At 46.8% G+C, this 21045-nt stretch overlaps 1 protein-coding gene and 1 pseudogene across 1 annotated transcript in view; both read right to left on the bottom strand.

Annotated features, from left to right (window-relative positions):
• The window catches only part of ALOX5 (arachidonate 5-lipoxygenase), a 49556-nt gene extending 28989 nt beyond the window's left edge, over nucleotides 1–20567 (bottom strand). Inside the window, exons 1-3 of the mRNA XM_072971123.1 lie at nucleotides 20307–20567; nucleotides 13015–13213; nucleotides 8268–8349 (exon numbers count right to left, since the gene is read on the bottom strand). Coding sequence (XP_072827224.1) covers nucleotides 8268–8349; nucleotides 13015–13213; nucleotides 20307–20456 — 431 coding nt within the window. The 5' untranslated portion in view covers nucleotides 20457–20567. The remainder of the gene's footprint in view (nucleotides 1–8267; nucleotides 8350–13014; nucleotides 13214–20306) is intronic.
• On the bottom strand, nucleotides 8599–8698 carry LOC116282388 (U6 spliceosomal RNA; annotated as a pseudogene).
• Nucleotides 20568–21045: the final 478 nt, after the last annotated feature.

Here is a 21045-nt window from a genome sequence, read left to right as displayed (position 1 = left end):
AAAGAAATATTAAAAATTAAAAAAAAATTTTTTAAAAAGCACCAGTACATCAAGATGTTTGTACAAGGTTGTTTCTTGCAGTACTGTTTTTAATACCAAAACCAAATACACAAATGGAAAACAAGCTAGAAGTCTATTAATAGGAAGACAGTTGAATAAGTTCTGGTACTATCACATTAAAGCAAGAAATACGTGGCATTTGAAGAACAAGGGAAACCATGAGAGGCTACTTCACACACATTAGACTGACAAGAAAGAACATGTTTTGAGGTACAAGGTGGGTCAATGATGCTGCAGAGAAATAGCAACTCAGAAACAGCTTCTAGGGCTGACATTGGCAGACTCCTTTGGAAAACAGTTAGCACTATGTAGAAAACAATGTGTGGTCTGTAACATTGTGTGTCTACTTCTAGGGATGCTCCCTAGAGTCACTCGTATTTCACAAGAGCACCAGGAGACCAGATGTAGGAGGAAGCTCCTGGCAGTGCTACATGTAACAGACAAAAATTAAAGCCCCGCCCACACATCCACCAGCAGGGGAGCCTGTGAACACGGTGTTTTATGCACACAATATACAGAAGCTGAAATGAAAGGACGGCATCTATCTGAGTCAACTGGATGCTCTTCAAAACAGAATGATGAGTGAAAAAAACAGTAAGCCAAAGAACGATTAGATTAAGTGATGTAGATTAACCCCACCACACTATCCATTCTGTGCATGCATGTGTGTGTCTGTGTGTACTGCACAGGTATACACAGTCACAGTGAGGGAACACGGGTACTGGGTTATGACCTGTGTTAGTTTCTCCATCTCCTTGCCTGGCTGGTTGAGTGACGAGGGCCAGCCGGACTTGCTGTCTTCTGACATACTGGAGACTATTCTTGGTCCTTAATTTCCATCCAAACTCTAATCTGGAAGCCTGAGCGTTCCTGTGAAAGAGGAACTCTAAGAATATGCAGACTGTGCAAAGTTCAGTGTTTCCTGAATGGAAGCAGAGAAGGAGGTCTGAAAAGGGCAGATGAGTAGAAGGAGGAAGGAAAAAATGACGCTTAGATCTAAGAAAGGGACAGACTATCTCACCAGAAAACCCTCTGCCCTATCTCCCTAGACCTTGCCAAAAGCCCCATCCATGTAAAACAAACACATCACTGAATCCACTTCTCCCTGGGAAAAGGGTGTTTCCCAAAGTGTGCTGCACAGAGCACTCATTCTGCAGGACTTTAAGAATCGTACATCAAATTCTCTTGGGAAACACTTGGTTAAAAAAATTACCTGGGGTCCATTACCCCAGAACTTCAGAATCCTCACTGCTTATATGCATTGTGAACCTACCTCTAGGAAGGGGATGTGATGAACAGTTTCACAAACTTGTTTTACCATGGGACCCTTTTTCTGGGGAGAAAGTTTTGGGACCAATGCTCCAGGACACACTTTGGAAAATACTGGGTTAAGACAAAATGCCTCTAAGACTGATTTTAATTTATCAGCCATTCACATCTTAGTCTGAATTAGTGTGGAACTGTTAAGACTTGCTGTCCACTCTCTTAACAGGACACAAACTAGCCTGATCCTCTGGTAGCTGTCTAACATCACCACAGTCTAGGACTCCTTCTTTTCACAAGGCCAGAAGCACATGGGGTACTCACTGGAGGGGCTTTGCCATGGGTGGTTGAAGTAGGGAGGAAAGTCAAGGAGGGGACATATGAGCACCAACCCTTTAGGACTCTTGGACAACACCTTGTGCACTGTCCCAGGTACCACAGTCTCCAAATACATCATATGGTGCCTGAGCTGAGAGCTTACCCACAAATACTCTACAACAAATTGCAAATTCATAGATCCTTAACATTACCCAGTAGCATCAGATTAATCTCCCAAACCTGGCACTAAAAACATAAAAGTTTCACTAAAAATTTTTATTGTGAAATAGGCTATGCAAATGTATGTATGCAATATATGTATATATGCACACAAATACTCACACATGCAGAGAAGTGCACAAAACATCTGTACAATCAACAGCCAGATGAAAAATCAGAACATCACCAGTACCCTCAGTCCCCCTGCCCACTCAGCCTCCCTGTTTTCTCACCTTTGTGATACTTACTTTCCCTTCTATTGTTTATTATCCCACTGCTACACAAGTTTGCCTAAACGATATAATTCCAAACTTTATGGACTGGCCAGACCCGGGTCTGACTTCTGTTCTTCAGCACCGGATTTGTGAGGTTCATCCGCGTTGCCCTGAGTCCCAGCAGTTTGTTGCTCTTCCTTGCAGGGGAGATTTATGATAATTTATTTATCTGGTCTACTGTTGATGGATGTTGGGTGGCTTCCATTTTTGGGCTCTCATAAAATCACACTGTCGTGAATATCTCTGGACACGTATCCAGGTGCACAGGCATGTGGATTTGGATCCAGGAGGAGAATTTCTGGGCCATTGATTAGAAGGTAACTTCAGTTTCACCAGATGTTACAAAATTGTGTTCTACAGAGGTTGTCAGCAGTGCCTGAGCCTTTCCACCCCTCCACACCATCTTTAACACTTGGGTATTGTTTTAATTTTTTTAAATTTTATTTTGTTGAGTTATAGTCAGTTTACAATGCTGTGTCAATTTCCCACGTAGAGCACAATGTTTCAGTTATACATGAGCATACATATATTAATTGTCACATTCTTTTTCACCATGAGCTACCACAAGATCTTGTATATATTTCCCTGTGCTATACACAGGTACTAGAATAGATAACACTCCAGTATTGTGACGTTGTTTCAGTTTTGCCCATCTAGGGTGTGTGGGGGGGAGGGGGGCATAGTAGCAGCAGCTCATATGAATGAGGCTGATGGAGGAGGGCACAGCTCAGGGGTAGAGCACGTGCTTAGCAAGCACAAGGTCCTGGGTTCAATCCCTAGTACTGCCAGTAAAATAAATATATATAAACTGAAGAAAGCTAAGCAGCTTTTTATACACTTGCTACTTGTATTTTGTATGGTGACCGGAGTGCCCATTTTCCTACAGAATTGACAATCCTCACAGATTTTGTTTTTGTAGGGGGTCCTTGATATATCATGAATAATAATTCCTGTCCATCACTCTGTGAGCTGTCTTCTCACTCTCTTTGTGGTGCCTCGTAGCAAAGAGAAGTTCCTCATTTCGAGACAGGTGAGCTCACTCTTTTCCTTTATGATTAGTGTGTTCTGAGTCTTGTTTGAAAAATCTATTTTTTTTCCTTGAGGTCATGATGAAGAATCTTCTATAAGGTTTTGCCTTCTGAATAGACACTTAAGTCTATTCAATCCAAAAATGAGTTTTCTCAGTGACATGAGGTAGAGTCCAATTGCTTCTTTTTTTTTTTCCTTCTCCGCCTCCCCTACCCCACTTCTGTACTGATGCCCAATAGCCCCACACTGCTCACTGTCAGCACCTTCGTAATATATCAAGTGTCCACAGGTGTGTGGCTCTGTTTCCCATTTTTCATTCTGTTTTATGGAAATAACAAATTTTGGAAGAAAAGGGGGACAGAGCTAAAGATAATTTTGAGGCTGGGCTGCAATCAGTGGTTTCAGTGGGGATTTCTCAACCACTGGGCAGCAGTAGGACCCTGAGAGTGGGGAGGGGAAAGATAAGGAACTAGGAGATGAGACATGCTTTTACAAGTCAGAAAAGTTAAAAAAATAAAAGCTACTACTGGTCTATGGCAAGTACTAGCGAAATGTGTATCCAGCACATGCATGTATCATGAAGACTGGTTAAAGATTTTTGAAGAGAAATTTGTCAATATATACAAATAACTTAATGCTATTTGGTTTAGTAATTTCATTTCTGGGCATCTATCCTGAGGAAATACTTAATAATGCATAAAAAAATCTGCAGATAGGTTTTCACATTGTTTATAAGAATAAAAAATTAGAAGCCTCCCAAATGTCCAGTAGGGCTGATGTTTAAGTAAAGAATGATGCATTCATACAATGAAATTATATAAATTATATAAAATTGCATAAAAACTAGAATACTGTTTGTAAAAATATGGGGACACAATTCTGCTATACGTCTAAGGGGAAACAAGGAGGCTGTCAAGTCGTATATACAGTATAATCCCAAATACATAAAGTGAAAATGGATGGATTACAAGCATGTCTGCTTCCCCATTATTCCACTTCTCTTGCTTTACTGGATTGAGAAAAAACTCTGGCATATTTCATATTCCTTGTAAGAATCTGAACTGTAGAGGGATATGTGGGAAGTATAACAGTCATCACTCCCCCAAAACTCCCTCTCCGCCCCCACAGCCCAAGCTGACTGTTACACAGATTCCTTCTATTCCTTTCTCTTGGAGTCTTAATCTCAAATGTCTCCAGAGGCCAGAGTAGGTGAAAGATGCTTTATCAGGTGTTAAGACTGGGCAAAGCTGGAGAATCAAAGCCCTGTTTACCCAGAATTCCACAATGACCCATGAATCACATTTACAGGCTGGATATAGCCCATGGATCATTTTCCCAGATGAACCACAGCAGATCATGTATTATTATTTTTAAAAACGGCTATATTGAGATAAAATTTGCATACAGTAAAATTCACCCCTTATAAGTATCCAATGACAAGGTTTTTCATGTATTTACAGAATTATGCAACCATCACCATAATCTGACTTTGGAATATTTTCACCCCCCAAAAGAAACTGTACCATTAATAGTCACTCCGCATGTCTCATCTCCAACTTTCAGCCCTAGGCAACCACTGATCTACTAAATGTGTGTCCACAGACTTGCCTATTCTGGGCATTTCCTATAAATAAAATCACACAATAGGTAGCCCTTTTAGAAATGACCTTTTCATTTAGCATAATGTTTCTGAGGTTCATCCATGGTTTAGCACGTATCCACAGTTCATTCCTTTTTAATGCCAAATAATATTTCAGTGTATGGATATATGGCATTTTATTTATCCATTCATCAGTGAATGGAATTTAGGTTGTTTCCAGTTTTTGGCTCTTATGGATAATGTTGTTATAAATATTTGTGCACAAGTTTGTGTGTGTGTGTATGTGTGTGTGTGTAGAAATATTTCATCACTCTGGTGTAGATACCTAGGAGTATATGTGCTAAACTGTTTTCCAAAGTGGCTGCATCATTTTACATTCCACCAGCAATATATGATGGTTCCAGATTCTCCACGTGCTTTGCAACACTTGCTATTAAGTCTTTTTAATTCTACCCATCCCGGTGTGTGTAAAGTGGTATTTCACTGTGCTTTCAATTTGCAGTTTCCTGATGACAAATGGTTTTGAGCCTCTTTTCATGTGCTTATTGGCCATTCATATATTCCCTCTGGAGAAGTGTTTATCTATTCATTTTTGTGGCCAAAATATATTCCATTATAATGGAATAGATACACCATTGACATTCGTCACTTCACGAATATTTGGGTTGTATTCATCTTTTGGTTATTATGGCGAACACTGCTATAAACGTTCATGTTTTTGTGTTGACATGTTTTCATTTCTCTTACGTATATGCCTAGGTATGGAATTGCTGATCATATGGTTACTCTCTGTTTAATAGTTTGAGGAACTATCAGACTGCTTTCCTAAGCAACTGTACCATTTCTACATTCCCACCAGCATTGTGTGAGGGTTCTGATTTCTCCACATTCTCACCACCACTTGTGACTTTCTGATTCCAGCCATCCTAGCATGAAATGAATGTGAGGTCGTATCTCATTCTGATGTTGATTTGCATTTCCATGATGAATAATGGTGTCAAGCATCTTTTCATGTGCTGATTGGTCATTTGTATCTCTTCCTTGGAAAAATTTCTATTCAGGTCCTTGTTTATTTTTAAATGGAATTACTTGTCTTTTATTTTTGAGTTTCAAGAATTCTTTACATATTCTAAATTCCAGTCCCTTACCAGATATATGACTTATAAATATGATTTACCCCATTCTGTGGGTTGTTTTACTTTCCTGATGGTATCTTTGAAGCACAGAAGTTTCACAATTTAATGCTGTCCATTTATCTATTTTTCTTTTGTGGTCACATCTAAAAATCCTTTCCCAAATTCAGGGTCATGAAAGTTTACCCATGTTTTTCTTCAAGGTTTGATAGTTTTAGCTTTTACATTTAGATATTTGATCCATTTTAAGTTAATTATGTATGTGGTGTGAGGTAAGGGTTCAACTTCATTCTTTTGCGTGTGGCTATTCAGTTGTCCCAATACCGTTTATTGAAAAGACATTTTTCCCCACTGAATTAATTGTCTTGCTGCCTCTGTTGAAAATTAATTGACCATAGTGTAAGGGCTTATTTCTGGACTCTCAATTCTATCTCATTGGTCTATACATCTATCCTTATGCTAACACTACATTGTTTTGATTTCTACAGTGGGGTAGTACTTCGGATTTTAAGAAGTTGTGAAATCACCCAACTTTGTTTTTTTTTTTTTCAAGACTGTTTGACTATTCTGGATTCCTTCCATTTCCATATGAATTTTACAATCAACTTGTCAATTTCTGCAAAAAGTCAGCTAAGATTTTGATAAAGTTTGTGCTGAATTTGTACGTCACTTTGGGGAGTAATGCCGTTTAAACAATATTAAGTCCTTTGGTTCATGAACATGAAATGTCTTTCATCTTATCTAGATTTCCTTTACTTTCAATAATATTTTATAGTTTCCTTTGGTTAAGTCTTAAACTTATTTTGTTAAATTTATTTATAAATATTTTACTCCCTTTGATGTGATTGGAATTGTTTTCTTATTTTAATTTTCAGATTATTGATTGCTAGCATATAGAAAAACAAGTGAATTTTGTATATTGATCTTGTATGCTGCAACCTTGCTGGTTCATGATTTCCAAAGTTTTTGGTAAATTCCTTAGGATTTTCTACATACAAGATCATGTCATCTGTGAATAGCAATAGTTTTAATTATTCTCTAATACGGATGTCTTTTTTCCCCTCTTGCCTAATTGCCCTGGCTAGAACCTCCAGTACAATGTTGAGTAGAAGTAGCAAAAGCCAACATACTTATCTTATGCCTGGATTTTAGGAGGAAAGCGTGCAGTCTTTTCCCATTAAGTATGATGTTAACTGTTGAGTTTTTTTGTAGATGTCCTTTATCAGGTTGAGGATGTCCCTTTCAATTCTTATTTTTTGAGTGTTTTGTTTTGTTTTTTTTACCATGAAATGGGGTTGGGTTCTGTCAAGGGCTCTCTCATGTGTCTGCTGAGATGATCATGTGGTTTTTAGTTGTTTATTGATATAGCATATTACATTAATTGATTTTTGGATATTAAAACAACCTTGCATACTTGGGATAAATTCCACCTAGTCATATTGTATAATGCCTTTTATGTGGTGCTGGATTTTGTTTGCTAGTATTTTGTTGAAAATACTTGTATTTATATTCTTAACAGACACTGATGTATAGTTTTCCTACAAGTCTTTGGTTTTGGTATAATACTCATCTCATACAATGAACTGAGACATGTTCTCTCCTCTTCTATTTTTTGGAAGAGTTTATGCAGGATTGGTATTCATTTTTTAAGTGTTTAGTAGAATTCACCAGTGAAGCCATGTGGGCTTGGGCTTTTCTTTGTAGAAAGTTCTAAAACTACCTTAAAACTGCTTTTAAGAAGTTTTAAAATTAATTTACGATTAGTATTCAACCTCTTTGCTTGTGATTGGTCTACTCAGATGATTTCTTCTTCAGTCAGTTTTGGCAGTTTCTGTCTTTCTAAGGAATTTGTCCATTTCATGTAAGTTATCTAACTGGTTGGTATACAGTCGTTCATACGATTCCATTTTACGCATTTTAATTTCTGTGAAGTTGGTACTGAGGTTCCCTCTAATTTCTCATTTTAACAATTTGAGACCTCTCTTTTTTCTTAGTCTGTTAGCTAAAGATGGGTCAGTTCTGTTGTAGAGTATGTATCATATTTATAACTGACTTATTATAAAAGACATAAGAAGTGAAGGGTAATCCCTATAAGGGGGAATGGGGGAACATCTAGGTAAATTCAAGCTTTCGCTGCCCCATTCCTCTGAAATGCCAATATGATTGATCTCAAGTTTTTTGTAGCTCCTTCACCATCTCTGCCTGGGGTGGTGTCAAGGTAGAGCTTGGGGACTGAGGAGCACCGGACAGACTCAGTGCCTTGGTCATCACTTATTAGTGGTGATGGGCCATAACCTGGGGGCAGGGTTAGGCCCCTGAGATAGAAGAAACCATGGCCCCTTAGCCAACTGGACTGATGTCATAACTCACCGGTACAGTTTTTGCCGTGTTTCCAGTTCTTTACGTCTGTGCTGCTTGAGGATGTGAATTTGGTCATCGCAGGCCAGCTTTGCTGTGAGGAAAGGACGTGTGTGAGAAGAGCCTATGGAAGCCCAGTCAGCATCCAGTATTCAGGTGTCCCTCCAACACCCTGCCTGTTCCAAGTGCTCTGCATGTATCATCAAAGCCTCAGAACATTCCCCCATTTTATGGCAAGGAAATGGGGGCTTAGGGAGGTGGAAGAGATTAGCCCCTGAACTTTGCCCAAGGTCACACACCTAATTAGTGGATTTTTTTTTAATTGTAGTAAAAAAAAAAAAAACCAAACCATGAACTCTTCATGAATCTTCATGTCATCCTTGCGCAGGGGCCATACTAATCTCTGTATCATTCCAATTTTAGTAATCTGTGCTGTGAGCACTAATGAGTGGATTTTCAACACAAGATGCAAATCCCATGCTCTTAGCCAACTCCCTTTATAAAAGCCGAATGCAATTCCTCCTTGTCCTGCCTGCTCACTTAGCAAGCCGGGGGGCGGGAGGGGGGGCTCTGCATCTCGGGGCTCTAAGAATCATAACCAGAGACATGACCCAGGCTAGGGGCTAGGTTCTCATCCCGCTTTCCAGGGGCAGGCCAATGATTCTCCTCCGCCTCTCCCTGGCAGGCACAGGGTGTGCCCATCTCTGGCCCTGCCCTGTGGATTACCACCTGCAGACTGTAACCTTCCACTCTGCCCCAAGGGCACTGTCTCTGCTAAGAATCCTGGGGCCCCTGGTGCAGAGCTGCCTTTCTGCTCAGAGGAAATGAGTGTCATGGTCTTTGGTGGATTTCTTTAAACCTCTGCAGAGTAGTTCACTCCTGCAATTCTCATGCAGAGCAGAACTGGCAGCTGACTGCGGGTTTTCATGTTGTCCGAGAGAGCAGTGGGGGCTCATGACTCTCGTGTGTCTAAGTCCAGTTGGTTGCTTCCTGGAGAAACGTGTGATGCAAGACTCAAGATGCTGGAACTGTCCAGTTTCCTGTGGTGCCGACACAGAGGCTTGAGGATGAAGCTCAGTTCTAAAACAGCCTGTCTTGTCCTAGAGTGTGGGCTTAGGAAGAGACTTTCCTGGGTTTGGACTTGGTCTGTTTCATTCAAGCTGTGTGATCTGGTGTAGGTTACCTAAACTTCCTCCCATGTAAAATGGAGATAAAGATGCCTCTTTCTAGGGCCATGGTGGGGATTTAGTGAGAGACTGCAGTAAATCTCTCATTAAATCCACAAAGTGCTTGGAACCAGTAAGTGCCTAGTAAATGGGAATAATGTTTATCGCTGTAGTCCTTATACTCCTCATGGACCTGACCCTCCTCCTCCTTCCTCCGCGTTAGACTTCAAAGGTATCTCATCTCTCATTCCAGGAGTGGGGCAGGTAGCTAAGGGCAGGATGACACTTCTCAGGACCTTTAGAGCAGGAGAGGTCAGATCATGATTACCCATGATTACCCTTTATGTTATTACTTAAGGTAAAGCCAGTGAACACAGTCAACAGAGCCCTGAAGAGCAGGATTTCAGAGCATCTCCTGCAAAGAGGGCTGATAATTGTGCTTCTCCACTTCTCTGTCCTGAAGGGCCAGGTTTTTTAAAACTTTCATTCCTTTACAGGCTGACATTTTTGTAAAATACAATAGAAGTGAACTACTAGGGAAATGAAATTAAAAAACAAGCCAAAGACCTTCAAAATACAAGCCCTGTTTTGACCATCAGATACACCAGTCATAGAGGTATTCTGGCAAGTTACTAGAAGTTTGTAAACCTGTGCTCAGTCTCTGTACTCACTTCATCGCAGACCAGCACCCAGCGGTTCTGAGCCACACTCAGGGCTCTCTGCCCCACTGTACTCTGGCTGAGGCAGCTCCAGTCCCAGGCTTGGAACTGGGACCCAAAGAGGAAGATTAACAGGACATGGCTGCATTCTCCTAAGGGGATGGAAAGCCAACCAGCAGGGGAAGCTCGAGGCCACTGAAGGCAAGGTGAGTCTTAACTGTAACAAGAAATCTCATTGGTTGGAGGAGGCACGTTCATCACCTCTAACCCACCTCAAAGAACCCGCCTACTTCTCAGGCGCCCTGCCCTGAGGAGTTGAATGAATAATTCAGAACACGTAGAACTGTAACGTGGCAAGTTCCAAAAGGCAGACAGCTTCCTGATGGTGCTGGAACATTCTACCCTGGTGACTAACAGAACTTCTGGAATGTGGCAGGTGGCTGACTGCAGCAGGGTTCAGGGAGGCAGATTCCAAAAGACTGATATGAGTGCCTTGGTGAGGCTGTTCCTTTATATAGATGCCTGGGGTCCCTGGGATCAGGGTGATGGCCCTCTGACTTTCATGGTCATCCCCAGTGCAGTGGTGAAATAGTAGATTTCAGAGGTTACCATGTGGTGAGTGAGTGAATTGCCTGTGGGCTGGGCCCCCTCATTTCCAGGTTGTCTGAGGATTGGTTATTGTGTCCACGTGGGGGACTAAAGATGGCCACAAATTTCCTGCCATCCTTCCACTGAGAGGTGGTCTCTGTCCTCCTTGGGTCTGGGTGGGCTCTGTGACTGCTTGGACCAACAGAATATGGTAGAAAGTCACACTATGCCAGCTTCCAAGGCCAGGCGTGAAGAAAGTGGCAGCTTCCATTTCCTGTCTCTCAGAATACTTCCTCTTGGAAGTCAGCCATCACCTAAGAAGTGCAGCTCCCCTGGGACCACCAAGCTGTGAGAAGCCCAGGCTCCCTGGGGAAGCCTTCAAAACGACACATTATGTGGACTGACAGAGACCACAGAGCCTGAGGTGCTACCCACGTGAGAGAAGAATCATCTTAGAAGGGAAAACTCTGGCCCTTTCCCCCTCAGCTGATGCCCCGTGGCTCCCAGAGGAACCGCCCAGCTGAGCCTTTCCCCAAATCCTGACCCCTAAGATCACGAGCAAAACAAAATGGCTGTTTAAAGCCACTGAGACTGTTACACAGCAAATGACAAGTGGAATATGCTGGATGGCTTCCATGTGCCCCTCCAGATCCACCCTTCACCTTGTCCTGTTCCTAAAAGTCCCTGATCGTCAGGGGATTCACATTGGGCTCAGCCACTGGAAACCCTGCCTAGCAAGTGGAGGATATCAGAGGGTGAGGAAAGGACATTTATATTTATTCCCGGCCTCTCTCTGCAGTGTCCCCCCAGGCTGTCTGCATCTCTACAGCGGGCCATAGCCCTTCCCGAGGGAGCTCTGGCTCCAGGACACTCCCCTTCTGGATTAATCTGGCATTCTTTCCCTGCCCCGACCCAACCAGGGCCAGCCATGCTCACGGCCCTGCACACTGACCTATATCTTCTGAATACCCCAATTGGAATGTGCTACATGCTCTCGGCAGGGAGAGATTCGGGGTCTGGGGGAAGGACTGCACAACAGAGACCCTGGCTGGGAGCTGGGCAGGAGGAAGATGTGGAGCTTGTGTTTTCACAAAAAGAAATACCCTGCCTGCCACCTTTTACATTCCGGCCACCGCAAGACAATGGTGCATTTGGTAAGATTTTTTTCCCTGCCAGGAGAAGAGAGGATAAAAATCCTTTCAGCCCCAATCGTTTAGTTTGCAAATATTCTTGGAATTGTGTTTCTTAAGTTAAGTGCCATGTCAGAGACAGTGGGACGTGGCCTGATCGTTTAAGAACACCAGGCAGAGAAGAGTTTTTTCCTTTTGGTTTTGGTTTTCTTGGCTAAAAAAATGGGGGTAATAATCATACTTGTTTCACCTGCTCTGCTGAAGTTCTGGGAAGAGCCAATGAACTAGTGATGGGAGACGCCCTGTCACCTAGGAATTTACACGGGGCCACTGGTGCCAGCAGCTATTATTTTCCTCATTATTCTGGTGGATACACAGCATCTTAAGATTTGTCATTCCAGGTTTCAAGTGTGAGAGAACTGAAAGGCCATGACTAAGGTCAGGCAGGATTGTGCTGAGGCATGCATTCGGCTCATGCACACTAAGAGGCTGGTGTGCAAGGTGGGGGTGGGGGTCATTCAGAGGGAGAGTGGCTTCAGCTGACCCCTGCCATCTGCTTGTCCATTTCCTCCTCTGCACCAGGCCAGCTGCGTGTCTCTTACGAAGAATGGCCTTCTGAGGAAGTGCCAGGATAGGGTCTGCCCATTTAAGGGTCTTGCTTAAGAGGGCAGATTTTAGGTTCTGTTCTCTTTCAGCAGAAAGTGGGACATCACGTTTAACGACCAGGGACTGTGAACTCCAGGTCTGTCCGGGGCGCTTCGGAGCTGGCACTTGGGCACGCTTCCGTCTCCCGCCTGCCTAGGGTCCCTGGAGCCCAAACCCTACTGTGACCTCAGAGAGAGGAGAGATGGGAACTCAGCTGGAGAACTGCCCTTCCAGGAGCTCATCCCAGGGGTACGTGCTACTAGGAACCCCAGTCACCCTCTGACAAAAAGTGGGTAGCAGTCTTCCCCTGAAGGACTGCAGCACACAAAGGGGCCATGGCCGGATGTGTAGCCTGGGGCCGCTCACTCCACCCTGAGCCCCGGGGCTTGTTATTCCCTGGAGGAAGGTCACACCTCCTGCAGGTGTGACCTCGAGGCACGGAGCAGGTGCTCAGCCACGGCAGCTGGCATCGTTATTATTTCCACGAACACAGTTCTTCGGGGAAGGAGGACCTGCAAGCCCTCTTGGCTCCCGGGAAGCCCAGGGAGTGGAATGGGCCTGAAGCACTCACCTCGTCCATCTCTCAGGACGATCTCGCCTTCCCCCGAGATCCAGCGGTAGCAGGGGAACTCGATGTAATCCCCGCAGGGCGTCTTCAGCGTGATGTACTTCAGGTACCAGTCATCGTGGAGCCAGTACTTGCGCTTCTCAATTTTGATCAGCTGGATGTCGCCCAGTTCTTCATCCACCGTCACATCGTAAGAGTCAACCTGGGAGGAAAAAAAGGAAAATCAGACTGTCTGGGGGCTCCTGAGCCTTTGTGTCACCCCTCAGCTCATTTGGCTGAGACACCTGCCAGATGCCTGCCCTCGGCATGGCTCTGTGCTGGGTCCTGGGTGATTCCCCAGCTCTGCCCCTTTGGAGGGGTAAGTCTACTGAGTAATGGATGGTGCTGCTTGGAGAGGGACATTCTGCTGTCTGCACCTGGCCAGGCTGCAGGAGGGGGAGACTCCTCTTTTAAAAGGAAAGGAAAAGGGAAATCAAACTGTCCAGATTGGGTCTGCTAAGGGAAAAGTACAGTTTCAGGGCAAGAAAACTCAATTTGACAGTGATGATGAACATGATGAAAATGGTGCAGCTGGACCAGGAAAAAGAGCGAGAAGAAACAAAGAAGAACAACAGAACAAAACAATGGAAAACAGGGAATGATGCCGGAAACCAGTAGTTTAGTAAAACAATTTTAATTCATTTTAATGAGGTTTTAAGCTGTTTTTGGCTTTGGAGGCCTTTAAAAAGAAAACACAATCAGGTCCACTTCAATGTCCACCTGTAAGAAAGGAAATTTTTTTTGTTGTCTTTTTTTTTGGCTATCTAAATGAAATTGTTTTTAAAATATATAATTCTGTTTACATTATCTCAGACAACTTAAATATCAAAAGGAACATTCTTCCACTAAATTGCCTTTGTAATATGAGAATTTATTACTACCAAGGAATAAACTACACACTGCATTTTTGAAAAAAAAAACATGCTTGGTGCTTGGTGAGGGCCTTCGCAGCTGCCCCCACTCACGAGGGCAGCGAGCCTGCTGGTCTTGCTACCCGACAGGGCTGGAGGGGCAAACTGGCCCTCGCACACAGGGACAGCCCTTGCCAGCTTGCAGGGGGCCTGCTGACATTGCTGTACATCCCACAACTTTGGGAAGGGTGGGGAGTTAGGCCCTGTCTCAGATAAAGACAGCGAGGCTCCGTGAGTCCCACTTCCCTGCTAACTGGCAGAGCTGGAATTCCAGCCCAGGCCTTTCCATCTCTCTCATTCTCAGTGGGGCAAGTACCTGAGTGACAGGCAATGGGGAGGCTCAGATACAAGTGAAATTGCACCGATTCAAGTGTGTCTTGGGGCCTCTGCAGTTCACTGAGCCACAGTGATGCTGAGAAAATCAGGTGAGCAGTTCCCGCCGCGAAGTGCTGGGTTGAGGCTGGCCTTGCTGCTAGACCCCCAGAGGCGGGGCTGCGCGGCCCCTCGACGGCTGCTGGGTGATCTGCGCATGTGCAGCTCTCGATGCCAGCCAGGAAGGAAGGACCAGGGCTCAAGCGTTGCATCGGGTGTTCCAAAGACCCGCCGGTTTGGGAAGCCCCGGATTCGATGACCTCTAAGGCAACTTTGGAAGCGAGATTTCACCCATCCTTGAACTTCTTCCTCGGTGGCCAAACTTAGAGTTTCCGGTGTGATAGAAAAAGTGTAGGGGTGTTCATCTGCACATGACCCCGTGGGTCCCCATTTCCACCCCTCTCCCCCCAAGCTGCCAGGACACCCCGGGGAGGACGTCACAGAGAAGTGGGAAGTTGGACGGTTTCAGCAAACCCCTTGGCTCTGAGCACAGACAGCAACTTAGGGACATGTCCTGGTTGCTGCAGATGCCACACATCCGTGGTTAGAAAGCGGAAGCTTCCCCCTCCAGTGCCCTGTGGTCGGGGCCTGGGTCCTCACGTAGAAACAGCTTCTGAGAACCCAGGGGCAGCCTGTGTGCTGGGGCCCTGACAGGTGTGGAAGCACATTTGTCCTGCCAGATGCCCCGTCCGGCAGGCGAAAGAACCCTCCTGGCCCACAGTGTGTCTTGCGGGAGGGCAGAGGCCCCCGGGTTCGGTGGGACCTCAGGCAGGGAGGCCTGTCTGTACCACAGGGTACCAATCCCTGGGGAGAACGCAGCAGGCCCCCAGTACACAGCTGGGAGAGGAGTCCCAGAGAGGGGCTGGGTGACCTGATTTGCTGGAAGGAGGGAGAGGAATGGAAGGACACATCTCTCATTGAGTGGCTTCTGGGGGATGAGGGGGTTCCCCCAGAGCTGAGGCATCAGTGGGCCAGGCAGGAAGGTCTTGATGGAACAAGAGGCCAAACATCCATGTGGAGAAGCAGGGTGGGGACTGGGTGGTCCAAGACTGGATGTCGGCAGGGCCCACCCCCACTCCAGACTGAGTGAGAATGGGAGGCATCCTTGTTGCTGGCAGTGCAAGCTGCGCAAAGGGAAGTCAGTGTGTGGTGAGCCCTGGGCCGGCCCGGCGCCTGGGGCCACCGCTCCAGGGGAAGTGGCTTTTCTGTGGCTCGGAGGGGTTGATGTGGGTTGGTGGGGGAGGGAAGCAGGTTTGATGCCCGGAAGGTTGAGGTGAAGGAGGAGAGGACGGCTATTCTCACGTAACAGGTGCCACGGGCATCTGAGGTGGATGTTCTCAGGGGAAGGATGAGCCCAGCACCTTGGACCACAAACAGGAAGGAGATAGAGCTAAGGGAGCCTCCCCAGGACTGGGCAATTCTCAGAGGAAGGGCCAGATGTCCAGCTGTGGGTGGTGGCTTACAAGGAAGGCAGGGAGCAGCTTTGAGCAGGATCACCCTCAGCACCCTTGTGGACAGTCACAGGAGAATGGGACCCTCCAGGTTCCCCATCCCCCTCCCTCCCGGTACCTGACAGAGGGCCCTAGAGTTTTACCCGGAAGGAAATCACCGGACAGCCTTACGGGGATTCAGTATGCCATCTGACAGGGTCTCTGGCGGGGGGAGGGACAGGCTTGCTAGTCTGGCTTGTCTCTGGCTGGCCCTGACTTCAGGCCCAAAGCTACTGGAGGTGAACCAGGACCCGAGGAGTTCAGCCCCACCTAACTCAGGAAGTCTTAGGGACAAAGTCTGGTGACCATGGCTCTGGCATCCAAGGGGACCACTGTTGGAGAGTCACAGAGGACAGAGAAAGGGCCTCCAGGGAGATCTCAGGGCCCCGTGTGTCAAACAGTAAAGTCAGGTCTTAGAAAGGTACAAAGAGCTATAGGATGTGACTACCTTCCTTCCTCCTCTCCCTGAGCCTCGTGTCTGTTGACTCTTTGCTCTGACACACTGACATCACGTGTCCATTCTGCCCAGTGGACAGTATCATCAGCGAATGGCACGTAACAGGCCCTCAGTAGATACAGTATGTGTGCATGGCCAAGGGGCTGATTATCCCATTTTACAGATGGAAACTGAGGCTCAGAGAGGTCAGGCAGCTACCATGCTAGTAAGTCACTGGTGGCCCCATAATTAGAAACCACACCTGTGTGATGGCCCAGCCTGGGTTCCTCCACTGTTCTCTGTGGCCACATTAGGAGAAAAGCCTTGGACTGGGAGCCAGGTGACCTGGCATCCAGCTCTGGTTCAATCCTTCCATGGAGTATGAAAAGGCAACGTGGGGGTGGGGTGGAGGACATGGAAAAGCTTCCTACAAGACAGCATTCGAGGCAGCTCTTGGAAGTTGGTGAGATTTCAGAGGTGAGTTGAATACAGAGGAAAAGAGATGTGCATGGCATTTCAGATGTAGAGAACAAGAGAGCCAGGAGGTGGGGAATTGGAGGAGGAGGAGGCTGGAGCATGGAGTCACTTGTGGCAGAGGTGGTGAGTGGTCAGATGCTGGAGAGAGATGTAGAGCCAGGGAACAAGATATTCACTAGCCTCCTTTCAGGGAAGGGCCAGTTTGCTGGTTTCACCTGTTGCTGTCAACACTGTATTGGATACATGGCTCGAAGGCCTTTGAATATTTCAGCAAAGTGTTGGCCAGTTTTCATTTGCTCTTTATGTCAGCACTTAAAGAAAGGTTTCATTTGTCTCTGCCCCAGATCCCTGCTGGAGCAAGGACAGAGGACAGTCACAAAGTGGCCCCACCTGGACTGCCCATCTTGGAAGGGGCTGAGAGGCTGGGGAGGGGTGGAAGGGGAGAGGAGGTGGCTGTGGAGCAGAGAGAGAGAGGGAGATGACTGAGAGGTAGACAAAGGAGAGACCAGGGCAGACAGAGGGAGAAAAGGGGCAGTGGTTAGGGAGACCGAGGGAGCAGAGAATGGGGGAGCTGGGGCTATCCAGGAGATAGAGCAGAAGGGAGAAGTGAGGGACTCAGGGGAATTGTGAGGGGCAGGGAGCAGAGGAAGGACAAGAGGGAGGAAGAGGGGGCAGGATGTAGGGAAGAGATGGGGCAGAGAGAGAAGGCAGGGAGAGAGAGAGATTGCGGATCAGAAGGAAATGTTCTTCAGAAATATATTCTTATTTCTGAGAAGCTGGTATTCGAGAATATATTCCTCATGACTATATTATAAGACTATCCATTGAAAATACTTAAGAAGTATGTATAATCGTAAGACTTGTTCACACTTACTGAGGACATTCAAAGACGATACACCAAACATCACTCTATTGCCTTTTGCTTTCCTAGAAGTGCTACCGTGAAATGCAAAGGGTCAGGTAAAATTCCCCCAGAAGTCCTCCGATCTGTGAAAGTCATCCCACCTGACCCGAATTACTTTAAATCGAGAGAGTTGAAGCAACCAGTCAATTTGCTAAATTTGCCTAAACCTGGGCTAGTATCTGGGCTATATGGTCCCACAGCCTGGGCTTTCCCAGCAGATGGGGGCAGCCAATGAAGACATGACCACTGACAGGAGAATCTCACGTGTGAAAGACGCCGATTCCCAGTCCTGTCATGAATCACTCTGCAGAACTCTGTTGAGAATAACCAGGGATCTGCGGCTCTATTTACTGAGATAAGAAATCAGTCCCATCCATTATTGGACTGAATTTTGCACAAGGGGAGTGCGAAGTTGACCTGTTGAGCTGGAAATGACTGAATTGGCTGCCTAGAAATAGTCTTTATTGTTGTTACTGTTAACTGTTATTATCTGAAATGACTGTCACACTTTTCAGGTAAAATGGCATAGCCTTGTCTTCTCTGCAAGTACTTCCTCTTAAGATTTCTTCTTCACCTTTACCCAAAAGGGACCGATTGTCCTTAAAGAGATATTGGCGGGAGAATGAGGAAGCAGCTCTCGGCTATGCAAGACGAAGTGTGGAGTAACTTTGCATCAACAGGAACTTTCTAAAAAGCTATTTTTTTTTTCAAAGAGACTTTCAGAGCCAGTCAATTGGCTCACAGTGCAGCAGCCCCTCCTGAACTGCCCCTCTCACCCCAATGGAAATGTGACATGCAAATGTCTCCTGAAATTTGCCTCTGGGACTCTCACTAAGGTGTTTAACCATAATGTAATTTGAATGAATTCTCTAGGCAGGGTGGGAAATAACAAACAGATGGGTGCCTTCACCTTTCTTCCAATGGCCCCATTATGGTCACACTGCTGTGTCCCCTCCAAGAAGCCACACCCGGGTTGCTGCACAGCGTAAGCAGACAGATGTGTGCGGTGTGGGGTAGAATGGAGCCCACTGAAGACTTGATTATAAAGACGAAGCAGTTAGTACCCTGTCTTTCTCCCAGAAGTGTTGGGGGAATCCATGAAATAATGGAAATAAATGATGGTGCTCCAGAAATGGCCGAGGGCATCACCCCAAATGGATGATTCATTGGCCCTCCTACATGGCCATCCTCAGGGCCAGTTCCCCGGTTGGGGAAACCAAACAATTAGAGCTTGTTCTTATACTCAACACCTAACTCTTCTAGACGTGTGTTCAAGCCAGGTTAATATGCTGAACTTGACTGTCAGGTTGGCTGAGAGCAAGGTTCTGAGGCTCCTGAGTAGGAATCAAACCCATTTTGAGTTTGGAATCTGGAAAAGGAGTCATTATTTGCTAACTTTAGGTTCTGCAGACCTAAAACACGCTTCACGAATTTTATCTAAAGAAGTATTCGGTTAAAAAAAAAAGAAGTATTCGGTTGAACCACATAAAATTGCCAGTTTTGCTTATCAAAAATAGTCAACTCTGAGCAATTCATTATGGTTCAATGTAATAATCAATGAAGTGGTGAAAAGACAGCTTTGTGAAGTCTAAATCTTTCTGGTCCAGTTCAGAAGCTGAAGGTAGCAGAAGGGAACAGATTTTTTTCTGTTGGGACTATCACAATAGTCATTTAACGATCACTTCAACAATGAGCATTTAATAAGCCCAGTGGGCTGGGCACGTCACACTAAACACTCGATGACGACTGTAACCTGCCATGCTCACGAGCTGGGACTTTTGTCCAGGTCAGCATCAGGAGCCCACTTCTGAATGAATCCACCTGTGTGCAACCTCACACAGTGCCGGGCACCACGGACTAGAGGTGTAGTCAGCATGGGCTCCCTTTGCTTCACGAACTCCCCTCCCTCCAGGGTCTCTAGTGAGGAGGGGAGAGGGGAAGCCCTCCTCCCACTTCCTTCTCTGAGCCTTCACAGCCTGGATGGAAATGCTCCCTGGGGTACATGCTGCTGGGAGCCAGTGAAGACCTCCAGATTTGCAAAAGGCTTCTCCTGGCCTGGGTTCTCTAGTTCCTGCCCTCTGCATTCCTCTGGGGACCTATCCTGAGACTGTGAGCTGCCCAGGTGTGGAGACATCAACTGGTGCCACTTAGGGCCACGGCTGGGGCTTATAGAGCAACCTGAAGCCAACCCTTTCCACTTAACATTTGGGTAAACTGAGACCCAGAGAGGGTCAAAAGTGAGCTAGTGGTCAGGCCCAGATGGAACTCAAATCTCTGGATCCCCAAACCTGTTCTTTCTCCTCGCAGCCCGCGACTGCTCCGAGGTGCCATCCCTGGTGCTTCATAGCAGGGCAAGGACCCGCAGGATCCGAGAGCACGATCACTCCCTATGACCCCCAGGACCCGCGGAAGGAGCCCTGCGAAGTGGGACACGAGTAACGGTGCCCACAGCACTTTCCCAGTTAAAGAGCCGCTCAGAGCCTCCCGGTACCGATCGGTGAAACCGACAGCAAAGCCTGCACCTTCTCCTGCTCCCAGGGGAGAAGTACGGCGCCCTACAGCCCTCACCCTGGAAGCCCCCCCGCCCCGCCGCCTCCCAGACAGGTCCGCAGCGCGCCCCCACCGCGTCCCGGCAGCCCCAGCCCGTCGGGGCCGCGCGCCCTCACCGCGCCGCGCTCGAAGTCGTTGTAGAAGGGCTTGTCCAGCAGGTGCTTCTCGCTGCAGCCCGCGGAGCCCACGAGGCTGAGGTAGATGTAGTCGTCGGTGCCCGCGAACCACTGGCTGCCGGTGGCCACGGTGACGGTGTAGGAGGGCATGATGGAGGGCAGCGGGGGCCCGGGGTCGGGCGCTTAGCAAGCACAGGGAGCCTGGTCGCGCGCGCGGCCGCACCTCTCCCGCCCCTCGCGCCGCCGCTTCCTCCCTCCCCCCTCCCCCGGCCCCTGCTCCTCTGTCCCCGCCCCGTCCCGCCCTCCTGCAGCTCTGACAGTTCCCGACTGCCTCGGACACCGAAGGGGTCACTCACTCCTGCATCTCACCTCGAGGGCTTGGTGTCTGTTTCAGCAGTCAGGGAACTGGGGCCAGCGCAGCTTCTATCCCCTCTTCCCTCCCGCCATCCATTTCATTCACTCAGTTTCTCAATCAATGTTTTTTTCACTCTTCACCCCTCCTTCCTGCCTTGGCCTCCGTCAGTGCTAAGTTCCTGTAAGGCAGTAGGACTGAGCTCCAGGGACCCCTAGAAAACCAGAATTCCTGCTCTCAGCAAGTTCCCAGTGTGAGTGGGAAGCCTCACGTCACGGCAATTATCCAAGCTGTGACTACATAGAGCAGGGGTGCGCTAGGAGTCTACAGTGGCAAGAGGAGCCCTCCTAGGGAGTCAGGAAAGCTTTTGGATGGAGCCACACCTGA

The sequence above is a fragment of the Vicugna pacos genome, chromosome 11 (genome assembly GCF_048564905.1).
Source record: "Vicugna pacos chromosome 11, VicPac4, whole genome shotgun sequence".
Classification (NCBI taxonomy): Eukaryota; Metazoa; Chordata; class Mammalia; order Artiodactyla; family Camelidae; genus Vicugna; species Vicugna pacos.
This window is presented reverse-complemented; position numbering and strand designations above follow the sequence as displayed.